The sequence below is a fragment of the Chlorocebus sabaeus genome, chromosome 22 (assembly GCF_047675955.1).
Source record: "Chlorocebus sabaeus isolate Y175 chromosome 22, mChlSab1.0.hap1, whole genome shotgun sequence".
NCBI lineage: Eukaryota > Metazoa > Chordata > Mammalia > Primates > Cercopithecidae > Chlorocebus > Chlorocebus sabaeus.
The window spans coordinates 80,711,695-80,735,850 of record NC_132925.1 but is presented as its reverse complement, the minus strand read 5'-3'; the positions used below and the strand labels follow the sequence as shown (position 1 = coordinate 80,735,850).

The 24,156-nt window shown below is 37.7% G+C and overlaps 1 protein-coding gene across 3 annotated transcripts in view; it reads right to left on the bottom strand.

Moving 5' to 3' along the window:
• Positions 1–18,258, bottom strand: part of CFAP20DC (CFAP20 domain containing) — a 307,024-nt gene extending 288,766 nt beyond the window's left edge. For all 3 annotated transcript variants that reach the window (XM_007984801.3, XM_007984802.3, XM_073009987.1), the window contains exons 1-4: positions 17,847–18,258; positions 15,435–15,524; positions 14,521–14,614; positions 7,881–7,953 (exon numbers count right to left, since the gene is read on the bottom strand). In XM_007984801.3, coding sequence (XP_007982992.1) covers positions 7,881–7,953; positions 14,521–14,614; positions 15,435–15,524; positions 17,847–17,867 — 278 coding nt within the window. In that variant the 5' untranslated portion in view covers positions 17,868–18,258. The remainder of the gene's footprint in view (positions 1–7,880; positions 7,954–14,520; positions 14,615–15,434; positions 15,525–17,846) is intronic.
• Between the last annotated feature and the right edge of the window lie 5,898 nt (positions 18,259–24,156).

Below are 24,156 nucleotides of genomic sequence, written 5' to 3'. Positions count from 1 at the left end.
AAGAAGATTGTATATTGATAGCTAAAATTCATATGTTAACAACATATAAACAAATCATTAATATCCAAATTCATATAAACTAAATGAATAACCTCAAATTTATGTTATTCTCACTTTATTAACAAAGTTCTTCTGTCTTCTTAGTTTGCACCAAACTTACTTAGTAAAAGTAGTATAAAATCATCTTTTACGAGGTGGCTGGCAATATGGCTGAATAGGAACAGCTCCGGTCTATAGCTCCCAGGGAGATCAACCCAGAAGGCAGGTAACTTCTACATTTCCAACTGAGGTAACTGGTTCATCTCATTGAGACTGGTTGTACAAAGGGTGTAGTCCACGGAGGGTGAGCCAAAGCAGGGTAGGGTGTCCCCTCACCTGGGAAGCACAAGGGTTTGGGGAACTCCTTCCCCTAGCCAAGGGAAGCTGTGAGGGACTGTGCCATGAGAAATGAAGCATTCCAGCCCAGATACTACACTTTTCCCATGGTCTTTGCAACCTGCAGACCAGATTTCCTTGGGTGCCTACACCACCAGGGCCCTAGGTTTCAGGCACAAAACTGGGCAGCCATTTGGGCAAACACCGAGATAGCTGCAGAGTTTTTTTCATACCCCAGTGGCGCCTGGAACGCCAGTGAGACACAACCATTCACTCCCCGGGAAAGGGGACTGAAGCCAGGGAGCCAAGTGGTCTGGCTCAGCGGATCCCACCCCCATAGAGCCCAGCAAGCTAAGATCCACTGGCTCAAAATTCTCGCTGCCAGCACAGCAGTCTAAAGTCAATCTGGGACACTCAAGCTTGGTGGGAGAAGGGGTGTCCACCATTAGTGAGGCTTGAGTAGGTGGTTTCCCCTCACAGTGAAAACAAAGCCACCTGGAAATTCGAACTGGGCAGAGACCACTGCCGCTGGGCAAAGCTTCTGTAGCCGGACTGCCTCTCTAGATTCCTCCTCTCCAGGCAGGGCATCTCCAAAAGAAAGGCAGCAGCCCCAGTCAGGCACTTATAGATAAAACTCCCATCTTCCTGGGATGGAGCACCTGGGGGAAGGGACAGCTGTGGGCACAGCTTCAGCAGACTTAAACATTCCTACCTGCTGGCTCTGATGAGAGCAGTGGCTCTCCCAGCACAGCACTCGAGCTCTGCTAAGGGACAGACTGCCTCCTCAAGTGGGTCCCTGACCCCTGTACCTCCTGACTAGGAGACACCTCCCAGCAGGGGTCAACAGATGCTCATACAGGAGAGCTCCAGCTGGCATCTGGCAGGTGCCCCTCTGGGATGAAGCTCCCAGAGGAAGGAAGAGGCAGCAATCTTTGCTGTTCTGCAGCCTCCACTGGTGATACCCAGGCAAACAGGGTCTGAAGTGGACCACCAGCAAACTCCAGCAGACCTGCAGCAGAGGGGTCTGACTGTTAGAAGAAAAACTAACAAACAGAAAGGAATAGCATCAACATCAACAAAAAGGATGTCCACACAAAAACCCCATCCGAAGGTCACCAACAAACGCAAAAGGCTTAAAATTCCAAAAACCAGAATGCCTCTTCTCCTCCAAAGGATCACAACTCCTTGCCAGCAAGGGAATAAAACTGGATGGAGAATGAGTTTGATGAATTGACAGAAGTAGGCTTGAGAAGGTGGGTAATAACAAATTCCTTCGAGCTAAAGGAGCATGTTTCTAACCCAATGCAAGGAAGCTAAGAACCTTGAAAAAAGGTTAGAGGAATTGCTAACTAGAATAACCCATTTAGAGAAGAATATAAATGACCTGACGGAGCTGAAAAACACAGCACAAGAACTTCATGAACTGTATACAGCTATTAAGAGCCAAATCGTTCAAGCAAAAGAAAGGATATCAGAGATTGAAGATCAACTTAAGGAAATAAAGTATGAAGACAAGATTAGAGAAAAAAGAATGAAAACGAATGAAAAGAGCCTCCAAAAATATGAGACTATGTGAAAAGACCAAACCTATGTTTGATTGGTGTACCTGAAAGTGATGGGGAGAATGGAATCAAGTTGGAAAACACTCTTCAGGATATTATCCAGGAGAACTTCCCCAACCTAGCAAGACAGGCCAACATTCAAATTCAGGAAATACAGAGAACGCCACAAAGATACTCCTCTAGAAGAGCAATCCCAAGACACATAATTGTCAGATTCTCCAAGGCTGAAATGAAGGAAAAAATGTTAAGGGCAGCCAGATAGAAAGGTTAGATTACCCACAAAGGGAAGCCCATCAGACTAACAATGGATCTCTCTGCAGAAACTCTACAAGCCAGAAGAGAATGGGGGCCAATATTTAACATTCTTAAGACTTTTCAACCCAGAATTTCATATCCAGTCAAACTAAGCTTCATAAGCAAAGGAGAAATAAAATTCTCTACAGACAAGCAAATGCTGAGAGATGTTGTCACCACAAGGCCTGCCTTACCAGAGCTCCTCGAGGAAACATTAAATATGGAAAGGAAAAACTGGAACCAGCCACTGCAAAAACGTACCAAATTATAAAGATCATTGACACTATGAAGAAATTGCATCACCTAACGAGCAAAATAACCAGCTAGCATTATAATGACAGGATCAAATTCACACATAACAATATTAACCTTAACTGTAAACAAGCTAAATGCCCCCAATTAAGACACAGACTGGCAAATTGGATAAAGAGTCAAGAACCATCAGTGTGCTGTATTCAGCAGACCCATCTCACATGTAAAGACACACACAGGCTCAAAATAAAGGGATGGAGGAATATTTACCAAGCAAATGGAAAGAAAAAAAAGCAGGGGTTGCAATCCTAGTCTCTGATAAAACAGACTTTAAACCATCAAAGATCAAAAAAGACAAAGGAGGACATTACATAATGGTGAAGGGACCAACGCAACAAGAAGAGCTAACTATCCTAAATATATATGCACCTAATACAGGAGCACCCAGATTCATAAAGCAAGTTCTTAGAGACCAACAAAGAGACTTAGACTCCACACAATAATAGTGGGAGACTTTGACACCCTAATGTCAATATTAGACAGATCAATGAGACAGAAAATTAATAAGGATATTTAGGACTTGAATTCAACTCTGGTCCAAGCAGACCTAATAGACATCTACAGAACTCTCCACTCCAAATCAACAGAATATACATTCTTCTCAGCACCACATGGCACTTATTCTAAAATTGACCACATAATAGGAAGTAAAACATTCCTCAGCAAATGCAAAAGAATGGAAATCATAACATAGTCTCTCAGACCACAGTGCAATCAAGTTAGAATTCAGGATTAAGAAACTCACTCAAAACCACACAACTACATGGAAACTGAACAACCTGCTCTTGAATGACTACTGGGTAAATAACAAAATCAAGGCAGAAATAAATAAGCTCTTTGAAACCAATGAGAACAAAGACAAAACACCCCAGAATCTCTGAAACACAGCTAAAGCAGTGTTTAGAATTAAATTTACAGCACTAAATGCCCACATCAGAAAGTGGGAAAGATCTAAAACTGACACCCTAAGATCACAATTAAAAGAACTAGAGAAGCGTGAGCAAACAAATTCAAAAGCTAGCAGAAGGCAAGAAATAACTAAGATCAGAGCAGAACTGAAGGAGATAGAGAGATGAAGAACCCTTCAAAATATCAATGACTCCAGGAGCTAGTTTTTTGAAAAGATTAACAAAATAGATAGATCACTAGCCAGACTAATAAAGAAGAAAAGAGAGAAGAATCAAACACACACAATAAAAAATGATAAAGGGGATTTCACCACTGATCCCACAGAAATACAAACTACCATCAGAGAATACTATAAACACCTCTATGCAAAAACAAAACAAAACAAAAAAAAACACTAGAAAATCTAGAAGAAATGAATAAATTCCTGGACACATACAACCTTCCAAGACTAAACCAAGAAGAAGTTGAATCCCTGAGTAGACTAATAACAAGTCCTGAAATTGAGGCAGTAATTAATACCCTACCAACCAAAGAAAGCCCAGGACCAGAGAGATTCATAGTCAAATTCTACCAGAGGTACAAAGAGGAGCTGGTATGAGTTCTTCTGAAACTATTCCAAACAATAGAAAAAAAGGGACTCCTCCCCAACTCATTTTATGAGGCCAGCATCAGCCTGATACAAAATCTGACAGAGACAAAACAAAAAAAGAAAATTTCAGGCCAATATCCCTGATGAACATTGACGCAAAAAGCTTATCCACCGCAATCAAGTCGGCTTCATCCCTGGGATGCAAGGCTGGTTCAACAGAGGCAAATCAATCAACACAATCCATCACATAAACAGAACCAATGACAAACACCTCATGATCTCAATAGATGCAGAAAAGGCCTTCGATACAATTCAACACTCCTTCATGCTAAAAGCTCTCAATAAACTAGGTATTGGTGGAATGTATCTCAAAATAATAAGAGCTATTTATGACAAACCCATAGCCAATATAATACCAAATGGCCAAAAACTGGAATCATTCCCTTTGAAAACTGGCATAAGACAAGGATGCCCTCTCATCACTCTTACTCAACACAGTATTGGTAGTTCTGGCCACAGCAATCAGGCAAGAGAAAGAAATAAAGGGTATTCAAATAGGGAGAGAGGAAGTAAAATTGTCTCTGCTTGCAGATGACATGATTGCATATTTAGAAAACCCCATTGTCTCAGTCCAAAAACTTAAGCTGATAACCAACTTCAACAAAGTCTCAGGATACAAAATCAATGTGCAAAAATCATAAGCACTCCTATACACCAGTAACAGACAAACAGAGAGCCAAATCATGAGTGAACTCCCATTCACAACAGCTACAAAGAGAATAAAATACCTCGGAATACAACTTACAAGGGATGTGAAGGACCTCTTTAAGGAGAACTACAAACCATTGCTCAAGGAAATAAGAGAGGACACAAACAAATGGAAAAACATTCCATTCTCATGGACAGGAAGAATCAATATTGTGAAAATGGCCATACTGCCCAAGGTAATTTATAGATTCAATGTCATCCCCATCAAACTAATAATGACTTTCTTCACAGAATTGGAAAAAACTACTTTAAATTTCATGTGGAACCAAAAAAGAGTCCATATAGCCAAGAAAATTCTAAGCTAAAAGAATAAAAGCTGGCGGCACCATGCTATCTAACTTCTAACTATACCACAAGGCTACAGTAACCAAAACAGCATGGTGCTGGTACCAAAACAGATACATAGACCAATGGAACAGAACAGAGGTCTCAGAAATAATGCTACACATCCACAACCAGCTGATTTTTGACAAATCTGACAAAAACAAGCAATGGGGAAAGGATTCCTTATTTAATAAATGGTGCTGGGAAAACTGGATAGCCACATGCAGAATACTGAAACTGGACCCCTTCCTTACACCTTATACAAAAATTAACTCAAGATGGATTAAAGACTTAAACGTAAAACCTAAAATCATACAAACCCTAGAAGAAAACCTAGGCAATACCATTCAGGACATAGGCATGGGTAAAGACTTCATGACTAAAACACCAAAAGCAATGGCAACAAAAGCCGAAATTGACAAACGGGATCTAATTAAACTAAAAAGCTTCTGCACAGCAAAACAAACTATCATCAGAGTGAACAGGCAACCTACAGAATGGGAGAAAATTTTTGCAATCTATCCATCTGACAAATGGCTAATATCCAGAATCTACTAGGAACTTAAACCAATTTACAATAAAAAAAAAAACCAACTCCATCAAAAACTGGGCAAAGGATATGAACAGATACTTCTCAAAAGAAGACATTTATGTGGCCAACAAATATGTGAAAAAAAGTTCATCATCACTGGTCATGAGAAAAATGCAAATCAAAACCACAATGAGATATCATCTCACGCCAGTTAGAATGGCAATCATTAAAAAGTCAGGAAACAGATGCTGGAGACGATGTGGAGAAATAGGAACGCTTTTACCCTGTTGGTGAGAGTCTAAATAAAACCACTGGGAAGATAATGTGGCGATTCCTCAAGAATCTAGAACCAGAAATACCATTTGACCCAGCAATTCCATTACTGGGTATATACCCAAAGGATTATAAATCACTCCACTATAAAGATACATGCACACATATGTTTATTGCGGGACTGTTCACAATAGCAAAGACTTGGAACCAATCCAAATGCCATCCATGACAGACTGGATAAAGAAAATGTAGCACATATACACCATGGAATACTATGCAGCTGTAAAAGAGGATGAGTTCACGTCCTTTGCAGGAACATGGATGAAGCTAGAAACCATCACTCTCAGCAAACTAACATAGGAACAGAAACCAAACACCACATGTTCTCACTCGTAAGTGAGAGGTGAAGAATGAGAAAACATGGACACAGGGAGGGGAACATCACACATCAGGGCCAATCAGGGGCTGGGGGGCTAGGGGAGGGATAGCATTAGGAGAAATGTTAATAATAATGTAGATGATGGGTTGATGGGTGCAGCAAACCACCATGGCACATGTATACCTAAGTAATAAACCCTCACATTCTGCACATATATACCAGAACTTAAAGTATGATAATAATAATAATAATAATAATAATAAAAAGAATCCCGTTCCAAGCAAAAAGAAGAATGTGAAGAAATATAAGTGTGGAAAACATTACGTGTGAAAATAGATCAGCTTGGTCAATGGATTGACATCGTGTAACATCCAAAAGAGTGATGCAGAACTACCTAGACCAGAATGGAAAGATGTCTTACATAGCTACAGGCATACCTTGTTTTACTGAGTTTTGCTTTATTGCACTTTGCAGATATTATGTTTGTTACAAGTTGAAGGTTTGTAGCAACCCTGTGTCAAGCAATCTACCAGTGCCATTTTTACAACAGCATGTGGTCACTTTGTGTCTGTAGATCACATTTTTGTAATTCCTGCAATATTTCAAACTGTTTCAGTGTTATTTATTTGTTAGGGTGACCTATGATAGTGATCTTTCATGTTGTAATTGTTTTGGGGTGCCATTAACACATCCCATATAAGATGGTGAACTTGATTAATAAATATTGTGTGTTTGATTGCTTTGCTGAAAAAAAAATCATCTTTTACTTAGTAAAAGCAGTATAGAATCATCTTCCTTAATAAGAAAAATCATTTATTCTGGCATGGAAAATAAAAACCTAAGCTCAGACCTTGGACAGCTATTAATTACAAAGAAAAATGAGAAAATAGCATACCTTAAACATAACGGTTTATTTAAAATATATAAATTTATTAATAAAATCTTAAATAATACTCAATTCTATGCAAGTGTACCAAATGTTATTTTCATTCTCAATAACATCTCACACAATAGATAGCTCAACTGAGTAAAGGTTGTATATTTTCATTTTTGCTAAACAATCTCCATTTAAAACAAATATATTGCTAGCTGTCTATATGTAAACAGGAAGGACTAATACTTCTAGACAAAGTAAATATTATTAAAATAAGATATTTGAATCAATTTTAGACCAACCATAGTTTTGAAGAGCAGACAGTATAAAACATAACATCACCCTTCATTCACCCTTCATTCAAACTTCATTCAAATATATAATCCAAAAATCTCAAACTTTTGGATTATATATTTCTTCAAGTTATAGGTCATTTATTGTCAAAATAATAATCCTTTGATATTTTCTTAAACAGATGAAATTTGCTTTCTTTTCCTAGGGAAATGCCAGACTATAATGATATCTAAGAAATATGATTAAATTAGTTTAATTACTTGATGCTGACTTGATATAAGTCACTGCTCTTTAATGCAAAAACTGCCACTTGCAATTAATGATTGTTGGTACTGCTTCAATTGATCAAATGTCTAACACACATAAAACATTCAAAGAAGTTCTGTGTATCTTACAGCAATTCAGTGGAGAAGTCTTGTCCCAGGGGTACGTAAATCTGAAGTACAAGAAACCTCTGGATCAATCCAACTAGAATGAGAGGGGAAAATACACATTCAAATGTTCAAAGCATTTATATGTGCATATAAACAAATACAATCACACACCATCAACAAGCTGAAGCTTTTAGCATTTCAGTAATACACAGAACTGCAATAGCGCTACCTATGAGTTACAACCTCATTACGAAAGTAAAAAAATTGATGAAAATAAAATCAAACTCACAACAAATGTTGTCTTTTAAAGTCCCATCTGTGGCCTTGGTGAAATCTTTATTAAAATTTTAAAAATAATAAGTTTTTATTTATTATTTTTATTAGGTTGGAAGAGAATGTACACGTAGAACTGCATTCAACAGAGACATATAAAATTGAACTATAAATTCCCTTCAAGGCAGCCATAAAAGCATGTCGCAATTATTTTTATTCACTGGCAGTTTTAACTGTACTAAACAACTTAATAAAAAACAATAGATCAAGAAAAACAATTCTAATTATGACAACTACAACTGAAGGTTTGATGAGCCATAGCTAATTCATATGGTTTTAAATGTGTCCACAATGAGATGAATAGAGGAACATATTTTCATTTATACCTTTTGTTAATTAACATATATTTAATTAATTTAATGTTCACTGAGAACTGCTAGCTTTTATTCCCTATTACTAGCTTCATCTGGATTAAAAATGTTTGCAGAGAAACCAGTCCCTATAGTACTTTTGACAGCTGAATTCTACAACTGCTTTAAAAAATCAACTGATTTTATATTACCTCTCCAGATCTGTTCACTTAATGCTTTTCCTCTTAGGTTTTGAACTTTTGCTTGATCTCTCAATTATGGTGCTCTTAACAGATGTTTTTAGTATGACACTTCCTAAAACATGCAACTTACAAATATATTTTCCTGCTGTGGGACTTTGGGTAGAAAATGGAGATGTCTTGATTTATCTGTGAACCTCTCCTACAAAGCCAATAGTACAGACCAACACATGGATTAAAAACAAAAAAAGGCAACTGGTCTAAAACTCATGCTATGTTATGTTATTCCAACGTAGTAGGCTTAACAAATTAAGGGATTTTAAAGTAACAACACATTTTTGGATAGTCTATATAAAGAACTTCTGGTTTATGATTTCCATTTTGCAACCTTCCTGAACAACTTACACAGTTCCTACGTTTTATCCTAAATTTACTTTCTAAACAATAGACATATTTGATAAAACATGCATAACATTTTCATCAAACATACAGGGATAACTTTTACTTAAAAGTACTAAGCTTCTGCTTAGTATGTTCCAGAGGGCCCTCAGTAGTGTAAGAAATGTAGCAGAAATAAGAGATCACAGGCTTTGACCCTAGAAAATTCTCTAGAAATCTGATTTTACCATATTTACGTGAAAAGCCAGTGAGGCCACCAGAGCTCTGGTCTACAAAAGCAAAGTGAGATACCAAAATGAGGCCAACTTAAATAAACCATCCTCAATCAATCTCTCTTGCATCTTGCATTGATTGGCCCCACAGTATTTTTCCATTGCACAATGGCCTCTGTAAATAGAGCTGAGAGAACAGCAGGATAAGTGAAATCAGTCTTTAAAAGAGGTCCCTAATTTATGTCACAAATCTCACTGAATCAGCACTGTTCTCTTCAAACACAAAGAGTTACACATACAGGGCATTTTTATATGAGCATTTTTAGATATAAAAGAGTTCTACACTCAAAAAAAGAGAGCTTTGTAATTCAACTTTCTCACATATAGAAGCCCTAGTTTCCAAAAGGCTTCACTTCTAAGATTAAAAGAAATATGACGCTACTATATGGTGATGATCTGACCAAAAAAAAGTACTTTAATAACATTTGACACAGACTGATCCTGTGTGTCAGATGCTAAATAAATTCTACAGTAACATTTATTTTCCAGTGGCTTAGTATATTTAAACTGACTATTCATGTCTACATTATATTTAAAATCACTCTAAGTATTGTTGAATGTGGAAATTCTGTTAGTCAAAAATGTCCATCAAGAACATAAAATTCATAAAAATTTAGTTTCTTCCTGAAATATGTAGCTTTTTACAGTTTTATAATCTGTTGGGTGTCAGAAACAAACTACCTATTTTTTTCTCCCACTTCAACAAACAAAACAGGAATCAGTTATCCATTCATTATGGCCTATTCCATATCCCTTGAGCAAATTAGAAAACCTGTGTGGGCCCTTTTACTTTTCATCTATAAAACTGGGTTAATAGTTCAGATTTACAACTCATAGGATTATTTATATGGATTAAATTAGGTCTATCATGCAACAAAGATTACTGAGCACCTACTACATACAAGACTCAATGCTGAAGTTTTTGCAGTAGATGAGACATACATGGTCTCTGCCCTTTTGGAATTTATATTCTAGCTCCATGAAGAAGGTCAGGGTGCTATGAAAGCATATAACCCTGGTTCCTTGCAGGGGAAGAGGATGATTAGTGAAGATTTTCTTGAAGGACAAGCATTGAAACTCAGCTGGGATGAATACACAGGAATTGACTGGGCAAGCGAGATGGGTGTAGGAGAGAGGAACAACTGTTGCTGGCAGAGGGAGTACTCCATCCTATTATGGAAAAGGATGGAGTAGGTTGGATAAACCTAAAAAGGGCTTAATGGGCTGGTAGGAGACAGAAGAGGAAATGCAGCGGGAAATGGGTCTGGCAAAATAGAGACGAACTCAATTATGTGGGGTCTTAAAGACCATGTGAAGAATATAAGTCATCCTAAAATCAGCGGTAAACCATTCGTACAGTCATTCATATATTCAACAAAGATTTACTGAATGTCTATTCTGGGGGAAAAATGCTCTAGGTAGAGGGTACAGTCTGTGCATGGGTGCCAAGGTGATAGTGCACTGGACTATGTTTCAAAAGAGCAATGGCACCTGTATGGTTGCAACAGCATAAACAAGAAAAGGAGTAATAGGAAATAGGTCAGAATTAAGAAGGGCACCAGATATTGCAGAGTCCTACAGGTTTTTGGGTTTTAATCTGAGAGACATAGGACATTTTTAGTGGAGGAGTAATATTACTTGTATGTTTCTTACAATTTAAAAGTATTACTCTGGCTGCTAATTTGACACTAGACTGTAATAGAGAGGCCAAGTCAGAAACAGGGAGACCAATTAGGTTACTACAATAATCCAAGCATGAGATAATGGTGGCTTTGACCAGTAGCACTGGAGGTACCAAGTGATCAGACTCTCAACCTATTTTAAACAGTGCCAACAAGACCTTCCAGATAGACTGAATGAAGAGAAAGAAACATCAAAGCTGATTTAAAAGGTTTTTTTCTAAGCAACTGAAAAGATAAGTTGCTAACAGAAGAAATGGGGCAGGCTGAAGGAGGAGGAATTTTGAGGAGTAAAGACCAGAAGTTAGGCTTTGGACGTATTATATTTCAGCTGTCCAAGTGTAGAAATGTCAAGTAAGTAAGATGATATTCAAGAAGACTAGAGTTTAGGAGAGAAGTCTGAGCTGGAAATGTAAGCTAGAGTAAGACAGAGATGGCATTTAAATCCATAAGCTGGAAGTTGATAACCAAGGGAGTAAGTGTAGATACAGTGCCAAGGACTGAGTCCAGGGATGCTGCAACATTAATTCAAGTTGGGGGAAAGAGGAAGAACCACAAAAGGAGGCTAAGAAAGAAGAACAGTGAAATGGGAAGAAAACTAGGAGTACAGACATCTTGGGTCTGAGTGAGGAAAGTATAAGAAGGAGGTGTCAACTTTCTCAAATGCTGCTAATATGTGAAGTAAGATGAGGACTGAGAACTGTCCACTGGATTCAGGAAAATAGAGGCAGGTCAAAACCATTGAGGGGTTTTAAACAGAGGAAGTCATGACAAGATAAAAATGACACTAAAGTGGGGGCCCGAGGAGGCCTGGGGATACCTCATAAAGGTGACCTCATCCTCCAGAGCACCTGAAATGCAGAACAATGCCAGGCTTCAGGGATGCTACTCCCCCGAGACACATCATTTGATTCAGATGCCACAGGCAGAGAAAACAATGGTTTCAAACATGAGCCTCCAACAGAAAGCTCTGAAGAAGACCTCCAAATGACATATGTTTATGTGTGACAGAGCTGCTTCTCATATGGGCAACTCTATATAATGTGTTCCAGAGTGAAGAGCAGCAGGGATTTATTTATTTAGCTAGTGAAGGGTTTACTCAAGCCTCATTATCAAGGCCAGCTGGTTACAATGAAAAATTATGACCCAAATTGTCATAGCTTCATAGTACAGCAAATTTAACACACTTATTGAACGCCAACCATGGACCAGGCACTAAGTTAAGGGTACAAAGAAGATGATTCAGGAAGATCCCTGCCCTAGAGAAGTGCACAGTCTGATAAGTAATATTACAATTTCCTTTATGTGTTTGAGATCCTCAAATACAAGTTAAATCAGAAATCTTATTTTTTAAAATGAAAAGTTAAACATACTTAATTTCATTACTAAACTTTCTTTCTAAGTAGTACCTAATACAGTCGGAAACACAAATAGGGTACCTAATGTCAAGTTTGCATAAATAAAGTGGATGTTTACTCTTAAAATAGGAATACATAATGGTAATTAAATTTAGAAATGTTAATTAAAATCCAATTATCTATTCAAGGCATGTCATTTAATTTAAATTTAACCATACAAACTTCACATAGAAGGTCGTTTTACACAAGTAAAAATAGCTATAAATTTCTTTTATCAAAAATTCCAAATAATTAACCTTAAAGGCATTAGTGCAGGGCAGACTATATAAACTGTTTCATTCGTTACAGTGCTACATGTGATACAGAAAAGTCAGATTAACTTTTAATTATAAGGCATTGTACAAGAAATACATTAAAAGATTCTTCTGTTTTTTTACAATTAAAACCATCATCTTTCCATTTAAAAAAGTAATTATGACACATTAAACTTGGTTTGTTTCTCAAAAAACACTTCAGATAAAAATGGAAAAGCAGAGCTTGTATTTAATCATTCAGCCTTTAGTAGAGGAGGAATCTTTCTCAGAATCAAGTGAGAAAGGTTACTAAAAGTGATTGATTTTTATTAATAAGGTAACCATGTGCATTGATACTGAGGACACTAAATGAAAATACAGGTGGGCTTTATAAGTTAAGGAAAAAAAAGGAACTATTGGCTTAGAACAAAGTCATGTTCTTGAAAGTCAAATGTATCTATCTGTCTTACAAAACCAATATCCTTAAAAAGATGTCCTGTGCCTCTTGTAAGAAAATGAAACTACAGTGTCAGACAGGTTTCCCTGGATCATCTTAGTTCACCTCATTTATAAGTATAAATATATATGGAAATGCAAAAACCTACTATTACAGACAGAAACACACACACACACGCAGAAACTGTTAGGAAAACATAATCTTTAAGTGGCAGTAAATTAAAAATTATTTTTAATGATGGTTATCTCTTCTTTTTTTTCCAGTCTTTTTCTTAGTTTAGAAAGAAACAGTGGCAAACCACTTTAAAATAAATCATCTTTCACCTATAACTTATATGGCTAGTTTATGTCTTGGAAATCTAAAATATGCATGTGGTAGCTTGAAATGGTACATAAAGCACAGAACCTATATAAGTTTAGAAAACTGAATTAAATCAGGTATCAACAACAGGTCTTTTTATAGAGCTTCATGCATGGTAGGTATTCGATAAGTGTTCTAATGAATGAAAGAAGGAATAAGTAAATGATGAAAGTAAAAAACAACTATTTATATTTGCTAAATCACCTGAAATTTATATTTAAAAATAGGACATAGTTGATGAAAACTCTAGTAACTAATCGTTCTGATAAATCATATTCCTTAAATCAATCAGTCTACTCAAGGTCTAATTTAGTGGCAGAGCCCTGAATTGTAACCCTATCTCTGTTCATAACTGGGCTTCTGATAAATCTGGGTTATCTCTCAGGGTCTCTTCTGCTTTGAAATGCTGATCTTGATTTCTGAAGTAAATAAGAATTGAAATAGATTCTTTGGTTTTTGTTAAATCACATATTCATACATATATTTTAATTATGATTAATATTAAAAGGTAATAAGCATATGAGTTGACATGTCACCAAATTATGCTTTATATCTTATTTCTGATACATTTTTTCTCACAAATTAATTTTTTGTAATTTAGGAATCCTGATTTTATTTCCGTTTAGCCCTGATGAGGAACCAAGCTCAGTTTGTTAATTTGTAAAAGACCTTTTATGAGGATGAAAACAGTTCATAAATATTAAATGTTTACAAAGCTCCTGGCATATAGTAAGTGCTCAATAAATGCTATTATCATCATAATTAATGGCTGCCAAGTACTCTTCTAAATCTTCTTTAAGATACTACTAGATTTCTAGAAGATGGTGAGGTAGAATATATTTTTTAAAAGGCCTAGCATACTGCCTAGCATACAATTGCCCTCTAAATTAAAAAAAAAAATTATATCACCTTACATAAACAGATGTCAGTAGAAGTCATACTAATGTGCCTGTTTATGAGACATAAAAGCATAATTTTGCGTACAAAATGTTAAGTTTCAATATTAAAAATATTACTTACGGATTTGCTTATTCTCCTTTGGTAACTGAATTTTGTTTGTTTGGCTGCTGCCTTCCAGGACAAACACAAAACTTTTAACTTCTTTATCAAACTCCTATAGAACAAAATGAAAACAGTAGTTATCACAGGATATTTTACTTGGCTTCTACTATAAAATTGAAACTTCAGATCTACAGGGGAAAAAAAAATCCCATAACCAAAAACTTAAAAGCAGGCTCAGGCCTTAGTACTTTTATTCTGAGACTTCCTGGGAACTCAAATACAGAAGCATGGTGAAAGGACAAAGAGCAAGGGCATTCAAGGTCTGGACTGGAAAGTGACTGAAATTATGGATGACGGATTCTGGGCTGGAGAGAAAAGGAAGACAAAGAAAATAAATAAATAAATTAATTAATTAAACAAAATAAAACAAAACACAGGAAAAGTGGAACAGTCAATGGCCTAAAGGTCCCAACTAAGTTGAGCAAGGACCTTAAGAATAAAGATTGGGGGCAGAAAGGGATATTTTAATGTCTCACTTAGTAACATCAGAGGTCCTACAGTTTGTGGTGATAAGGACCAGGGTAAGACAGTAGGGATGAATGCTGAAGTAGAGTGGAAGGGGTTGTTAAAGATGAGGAAATCAAGAAACTGAGAAGCCCAGGACTTGGAGAGATTTTTCTTATAGATATTGAAGTCATCTAAAATTATATATAGCAGGGCATGGAGTACAGAGAACGGTTATGACCTGTGTCCCAAAGTCTTAGACAACTGAAGAGTGGTGTTGAGGACAGCTGCAGCCAACAATGTCATGAAAGGGTTTTGGAGTGAAAGAACCGGAAAAACAGTTCTGAAATTTGATCAAGCCCTTTCTTCTATAACCTTCACTCACATTTCTTCCCCTGATTTACGTGGCTCTAATTTCTAACACTTACTTTCCAAATCACAGATGGACTGCCAAGGATCTTCCACTTTGCTCCAGGATTTTTTCCTTGAGCACTGAAAATTTCAACAAATGCACCTCCCTAAAAAATGAAAACAAAATATTTAAAGTAAAAGACAATGCTAATGAGGAAGTATTATCCATCACAGAGTCTATAACCAGTGTTGCCGGCGTCTGTCAGTTAAGCTGATCTGGGATGAAACATTATCCCTGTTATTACTCCTACTTTATACGTTGATTGTATCTAAACCACAACCATTCTGATTTGGGTCACCTTGGATTAATGGTTTAAAGAATCTATTTTTAAAACATGACAAACATTAAATAAATTGTGCCATACAAACCCTATAGTATCTCAGTGGGGGACTCGTTTACTTGACACATACAGATCATTCTTGCAAAACACTAAAGGGTTTAAATCCAATTCTTGAATCAGGCCAATACATTCAGGTAGTTATCTCTGAATACAAGTTTTCTAATCATACTGACTGGGGCTCCAACACTGGCTTTTTAACTATCCGACCTTGGAGTTATTTAACTTCTTGATTCTCCATCTGTAAAATGGGTTGTGGGATTACATAAGATACTAAACATCAAACCTCCAGCACAATACTGAGCTCCCAGCAGGGACTCAACAGCACCATCAGAGATTATTCAAAAAATGGGGAGGGAAATTAAATAGTTTAGTACTGGTCAACAAAAAGGCCTGGGAAGCATTTGGGAAGTTCTATTTTGAACATTTCTACAAGATATTTTTATATATGTAATACAAATTAATGTGCAGATCTAGAAAATCTGCACAAGAGAAATCAAATATCGTTTCTACAGACAGCCTACTGGTTCCCCATTGTAAACATGAGAACATGGAAGGACACACTTATGTAAGCACACTGAGTATATTACTGAGGTCCATAAGCTTTAATTATTTAAGAAAGGGAAATTAAATAATTATCTCTGAGGAAGAATTTGTCGCAAAAAAATGAGAATCTGATATGAGGACTAAATACGGTTTGAATTATAAACAATACATGAGCAAGTCTAATTTCTGTACAGAATTTCCAGCTTTTAATTTTTCTCAGTAATATAAAGATATTTTTGCCTCTGAGTTTTAACACACAATCACTTGAAGGTAAGACATTTAATGTCTTCTTCCTTAGGCGGTATTATGTGCAAACTGTATATGGGATAGAATATACTATAGCTTGTGAGGGCAGGTCATTTTTCACCATGAATTTTAAATTTGAGACAGCTAGTTGTTTTAAAAGAAAAAAGTCCTCATACTTGGTGAGACAGAAAACTGTCCCTGCTGCTTTTTGCTTTCCCACGTTCTCCAAGTTTCCTGTAGTGGGCATATGCCTTTTTGATCATATACTTTACCTATAAGAAGTGAGACAAACTCTCTAAAAGTGGCCCAGTTAGTGATAACGAATGGGACAGAAGAAAGAGAACTGCAGACTACACCGAGAGCACTCATAAGGAGGCAGGTAGTGTTGGGTGAATGAAAAGGCAGAAGCAATAAAGAGGTGGAGACGGGTGGAGAACTGATTCCATATAGCCAAAAACGTTCATCAGAACAGCAGGACTAGCATGGTAAGCAGACTGTAAACAAGGAGTGTAACCTCTTGCAGAGGCGAGGACAGGAGAGCAGGAAGGGAGGTGTTCAGTGAGGTGAGGAAAGCAGGTCACCGAGACACTCCAGGATATTCAAAGTGACTGAGGGCAACCCAGAAGCAGGGTTTCTCCAAGTGTGATCCTTGGACCCCCTGCATAGGAATCACCTGGGGGAAGTAGTTAAAAATGTAAATCAAGTGACCCCCATCTACAGATTCGGATTCACCAGATCTGGGATGAGGGTCCGGAAATCTGCACGTTTACAGGTACCCTAAGAAATTCTGACGTACTCCAAGGTCTGAGATTCACTGACTCCCAGTTCTGGAAAAATAAAACAGCACATAGCCAAAGTGCTTTCCTTCTTGATGTAACAATGCATGCGTTCACTCATTCACTCTTCTAAAAATCGCTTCTGAGATGCCAATGTTGCAGGAATACTGAGTCTCCAAGCCGCTTGTGAAAACGTAAGATTTCTGGGCCCTGCCCTCAAGATTCTGATTCACAGGTTTCAGTGGGGCCTAAGATCTGCATTTTAAGTAGAATCACAGACAATTAATTCATATACCTTAAGAAACACTGAGTTGGAGAGTGCACAAAAGCCAAATCATACGCCTAGACATTGGTACTTTTCCTTTCTCTCTGGGTCTATAGCATTCACACACTAATTCTTTCTTACCCCTGAAAAAGACCGCATTATGGGGATAGAGGGTGCACTGTATCCTCACCCCGATCACGGCCTACTTCACCTAAGAGGAGAAAGGTATAGACAAGTTGGAGAACCGTTTCGGGTTACCTGGTACTCATTTTTGAACATTCCCGCAGGGGGCCCAGGGCTTGGGGGGCACAGAGTTCAGGGTTTCCAGCGAGTGGCGTGACCCTGACGGCTGGAAATCGGCCGGCGGGAACCCAGGAGCCCGACGGGTGGGGAAGGGCTTCGTGCTTGGCCCCGACTTGGGCAGGCTCTTCTCAGACCCTCTGGCCCCTGGTCAGCTCCATCTCCGGCCCTCGACCCGCACCATTGCGGCTCCAGCCTCCGGGGTGCCCGGGTCTGGGGAGGGCGCAGCTGCCTGGAGTGACTCCGGGTCGTCCCTGGGGAGTGATTGTGTGTGTAACCTACGTGACGGGGCGCCCAGTTGCGGAGCCACAGACAACCGCCCGCCGGTCCAAGAAAGGCGGGCGCGCTCCCGCTGCCGCCCCACCCCAGAATCTGACCGCGAAAGGACAGCGCCGATCGCCACCAGCGTTCCGGCCGCGCCCATTGGTTCCCACTGGGCGCCTGCGCGTTGCGCTCTCTAGGCTTCTCGCCGACGGGCACGGGATACGCGGTGACGTAGCGTTGCCCAGGCAACCGCAGGACGCCTAGAGAAATGGCGGGCGATCCAAACGGTGAGCTGCACTCTCCTTAGGTCCTGACCTCTGCCGGCTAAGAAGCCTAAACTCAGCGTGGATTAGGGCTATGCCAGGTACTGCACTCTTCTGGAGTACCTGTCGGCTTGGTCTCTCCTCTTGGTAAACACTGATAACTGGTAGGTTCCTGAGGGATACAGTCATGGACTCATGGAACCCTCACGCGGCCTTTGATTAGAGGGTTCCAACATTTGGGTTCGTTGAGGCAGTAAGAGGGTCTGCTGGACCCTTTCATTGTTTCAGAAGACCCTAGGAAGCCGAGATTTTTTTGTTGAAAATAATAACTTATTGAGACTAGCACTCGCTTAAATGTAACTGTTAAGTTACTTTATTTAGTTTCTAGATCAGAGCCACTTTTTACATGGAAGGTACTATTGCCAATTTTTGGCTAAGGAGCTGTGGCTCAGAAAGGTTAAATGGCTTGGCCAAAGTCATATGGCACCAGTTAGGAATTCTTGTCTGATGCTGTACTCATGACTGAGTTAGGTCAATGGCATAGGTTAATGCTAATCAGGTACCACTCATAAAGTCCCTACTATAGGCTGAGTGGCTCACAGGTTCACAATTCTGTGAGGTAAGGGTTAGTCTCTTTTCATTTGAGAAGATTGAGATTCAGAGTTGATTAGGAATTTACTCAAGGATGCAATGTTGAGTTTCATTTATGTTTGAGTCTAAAGCCCAGTATCATTCCACTTCACCCAAAAACCTCAGACATTTACTGTCCTATCATATGCCAACTATTATGGATTATGTAAGGGATACGAAAATGAATGCTATTCGGACCTGCTCTTTACCATAAGGAACAAACCTTCTTGAACATTCTAAGCCAAATAATAGATGGAAAGGAAAGAGAGGTGGGGGCCATGGCATGGCTATACATTGCGGTATGGTGTCTAGAATCCAGACTTCTTGATTTCTAGACCAGCAAACTTAGTTCAACAGCAGTTTCTTTTAAGTTTCTGTGCTGGAGGCTTTGACAATTATGATCAATAGACGTGGTCTCTGTCTTACAAGACTTACCTATGGGGGACATTTATCCGCTGATTCTTTTAACAGATAGTTTCTAGGAACATAAGATATTTCAAATACTATGCTAAGAGACTGGGTGTGCAGTGAATGGCCCTACTTTCATGGAGCTTACATAGGGGAGTGAGACAGATGATAAATAAAATAGGAAATAATTACAACTTGTGATAAATATCATGAATTCAATCACAGGGAGCAACATTGGGTGGGTATATTAGTTTCCTGTGGCTGCTGTAACATTACCTCAAATGGAGTAGCTTAAAACAACAGAGGTTTATTCTCTCATAGTTCTGGAGGCCAGAAGTCCAAAATCAAAGTGTCAGTAGGGGCACACTCCCCCTGGTGGCTTTAGAGAAGAATCCATTCTTTGCCTCATCCAGCTTCTGGTAGCTGTTGGCACCCCTTGAATTGTGGCTTCATTTGGAGGCCAGAAGTCTAAAATCAAAGTGTCAGTAGGGCCACACTCCCCTAGTGGCTTTAGAGGAGAATTCATTCTTTGCCTCATCAGCTTCTGGTAGCTGTTGGCACCCCTTGAATTCTGGCTCCATTTCTCCAGTCTTCTGTCTCACCTCCATGGTCACATTGCCTTCTCCTTTTCTGTGTGTGTTTTCCCTGTGTGTCTCTTATAAAGAGGTTGTAATAGTATTTAGGGCCAACTTTGATAATCCAAAGCAATCTCTTTATTTCAAGATAATTTAATCACATCTCTAAAGACCCATTTTTCCAAATAAGGAAACATTTACACACTCCAGGGAGTTGATGTGAATATCTTTTTTGGGCAGCTGTTAATAAGGATGGCAAAAGGTATAATGAGAATCTGGAGAATCTAGGGTACATCTTAAGGCTTCTAACAATCTACTTGGGTCTCTGAAAAGGGTCTTTTGACACCATAGTTGAAGTGAAATCCACAACTTTGCCCTACTTTGTTTTCTTTCTTCCTCTTATGATTACATGAGTTAATTAATATATTTATCATTTATCTACAACCAAAAGGGTAAATAACCTCAGTTTGTCAATGAAAAAAATGAGCTACAGAATTGAAAAATGAATAATTACAGTGAATCAGTAAGTCTTATTACTCAGGTGTTTTTGGTTTTGATCACCTGTTTATTCAACTTAAGACTAGAAGGAAACAGTGTCCATTTATTTCAATGTCCTCACTTCCTAAAGAGAAAGTAATAGTCCAAAACCAAACATTGTCACCTGACTGTCCTAATTTCTGACAGGTTCAGGAGACTCAGACTTGGATTTTCATTGGCAACTATGGTATAGTGCTTGTCCAGGCAATGGGCAAATCTGAAAGCTGGCCAAGTTCATCAATGTTATTTTGCCTATGGTGAGAGCCACCATTAACAATGACAATAGTAGCAATAAAGCAAAAATAAGAATGTGCAGTACTTTAACAGTATGAATTCAAAATCAGAGAAAGGAGGAAATCCAACTTTACAATAGCAAGTACTCTTCAATTTCATTGAATGCAAGCTATGAACAAAAGCTTGGATTTGACTGTGACGTCAAGGATATCTAGCAGAATTCAGAAAAAAAGAAAAAAAAGGAAAAAGCGAGACTGCCCAAACAACTTGGCTTAAACCAAGTTATTTATGTTTATTATAAAAGATAAACCAAATTATTTATGTTCACTATAAAAGACAGTGAAACAATTTATTTAATTGTTACAATTTTTTAAGAAGTTGGTACATTTAGTAATTGCGTTAAATTGCTTAACTTAATTTGACAACATTAAGAATTAGTCACTTTACAAGCTATAAAGTGCTTGTCTTTGTTCTACAAAGAAAGTGATTTGAAAAAAAAAGTAATTTGGTGGTATATTAATGTTAAAGGATATTGGATAGTATTTAAAATGGAATAGACTAGAAACAGTTTCAAAGGGTGGCAGTCTTCGTATGCCAGTATAGTCATTCAACTTAGATGAGTACGATTATCAATTTGACAAGAAATAATATTCTTTTGAACTAAGAATGTACTGTATTTATCACAATATTGCTGTAGTTTTTATTTTGGTTACAGTACATAATCTAATTATTTGGCTGTAAGATCTGTTTCATGAGAATTTGTTCTGCTGCACAGTAATCTAGAAATGTTTAATACTTGAAAGGTTATTTTAATTTTTTACACATTATGGAATAGCTTTATGAATGATAATGTTGAGTTGATATGAAAGTTTTAAAACTGGGCCTATTTTATAGCTTTAAGCAAGAAAAATTAATACCAAAGTTATTCATTTGACAGTTGATTTGAAAATAGTAGTGTCTTCTTTTTTCCGGAAAGTATGGAATGGTGAAAGTTTTTGAGGGTTTTACTATTTTTAGATTTTCTCCTCAAATGGGTCTTTCCCCCTTCTCGGGTCCATGAGATCCTATGGGGACTATTTCTTGCCTGTACCTACAGATGACCAGTACTTCAAAAGTCATGCATAAATGTAAAATTTTCAAAACCAGCTACCACTTGAAAGCTTTCTCAGGAAAACAAGACAAAACAAAAAAACTATCCCAGTAGTTTGATATTTAGGTATGAATACTTTCCTAATAAAGTAGCTTTACATAGCAAGCGCTTAGGTTTAAAAAATACGAACATTTGCCAAATACATCTTTGAAAGGAATAAATTAAGTGGATATTTAGTACTAATTTGTTTTGCAATGACATAAATGATCAAGCTTTTTAACAGAAAAGTTAGATCTAAGTAGCAAGTTTTTCTTGCATAACTTTCTCTAACCTAAAGCCAGTTAGAGTTGATATATGATAAAAGGGCTGTAGAAAACTGAATGTCTACATGAGAAAGAATGAAATTGGACTCTTGCTTTACTTTTTAAATTTATATACATGAGTTAACTCAAAATGAATCAAAGACATAAGACCTAAAACTATAAAAGTCTTATAAGGAAACATAAGGGAAAAACTCATGACATTGGACTTGGCATTGATTTCTTAACAACCTAGAGTAGATCCAGCTGCATCTACAGGTCAGAAACATCATCAGGTTTCCTTTCTCCACACTGCTTCCTCTCGGTTGGCTCAGTCCTTAGGCTGGCTCTCTTTAGGTTTACAAAATGGCTATAGCATTCTCAATTTTACATTCTGATACCACTAAATAGAGCATTTGGGGCTAAAGTCCTGAAGTTCACCTTCATTTGGATCAGTTTAGGTGATACACCTATCTCTGAACTAAACACTTTGGTCAGATAAATATGCTTAAGGCTAGATTAAGTGCTTATTCTTAAACCAGTCCCTGGAAGCAAGGAGAGGAGATATATTGATTGGCTGGGAATGGGGTATCACCAAAACATGTAACTAGGGAATGAGGAAGGATTGTTTCCCAAAGGAAACTCTGGGTCCTCTTCTAGGGAAGGAGGAAGATGGATATTGGGCAGCCAAAAGGAGATATCCACTATAATGATTTTTTTTTTTTTTTTTTTTTTTTTTTTTACAAATAACAGACACCAGACATATTTTTAAAAAATTCTAACTATACGTGAATAATTTAATATGAAAGAAAGGTTCTCTAATATTCTTTAAATGATTTGATGTACATATGTGTAATTCAAATATCATAGGCCCTTTTCATTATCCCAGGATTTACATTAACTCTTAATATTCAAGCCTAGATTCTTTAAGCTCTTACCTGCTTAGTAACAGGAAATCTAATGTTATTGGATGCCCATGTGTTTCCAGGATCTTTAAGAGGATGCTAAGTAGCCAGGAATCACTTCGGAAATGAATACTTGACTGCATTTTTTTCTCAGACCAAACATTCTTATGAAGGATTCCACTTAGTTGCCACTGTTACCACTATTGCCAAAGAATACCTGCCATGTTTGAAGTTGTTGAAATTAGAATGTAACTGCTTTCTAATGCTAATGTCACCAGTGAAACAAAGACATCTGGGAGCTGGCCTGACACTCACAGCTAGGTTTTGGTGTTTTGTTATTGCTGTTGTTACTGAACACGAACAGTTTCACAGAATATCAACATCATACGAAGCCACTCTGTGACCATGATGAATCAAGATAAAAACATGAATATTGTCCAAATCAAAAAGATGACCAAACATTTCCCTATCCTGGTTAATATGAGTGACTGCTGCTTCTTTACCAATTATAGCTAAGCCTTACTTCATTCTTCCTGTCTTATATTAAGATTTCTTAATATTCCCAATCATTGAATTACCCTTGGTTCCTGACAGGACCCAATCCAGAGCAAAGCTCTGCTTACCTAAACCCTCCCCTAAATCAACTAACATAAGCCCAAATCCTAAAATGAGTTCTAACACCCTCTTACTAGGATACCCAAGGTTCCCCAATAGTATATTTTCCTTGTTGCAATGAGTGATGAACCCAACTTCTTCAATGACTGATATATCCCTGATATTCTTTGGCTGAGGGGCATTAACATCAGTAAATCGAGAATTTTGTGTTTTTATTCTTAGGAAGCAAACTGAATGGTTATTGTGAATTTCACTCAGTTGCCAGGATTGGAAGAAGAAAAGCCTTTCTGCAAAATTATTTGATCCCCAATATTCATAAAGCTATTGCACTCAAATGATGCAGCTAGTCCAGACCTAACTCTGAAGCCCAGACCCCAATTGGAACTATTTAAATGAAGTGACCTACACTGTTGCCCTGAGTACCACTTACACTGCCTACCATCATCAT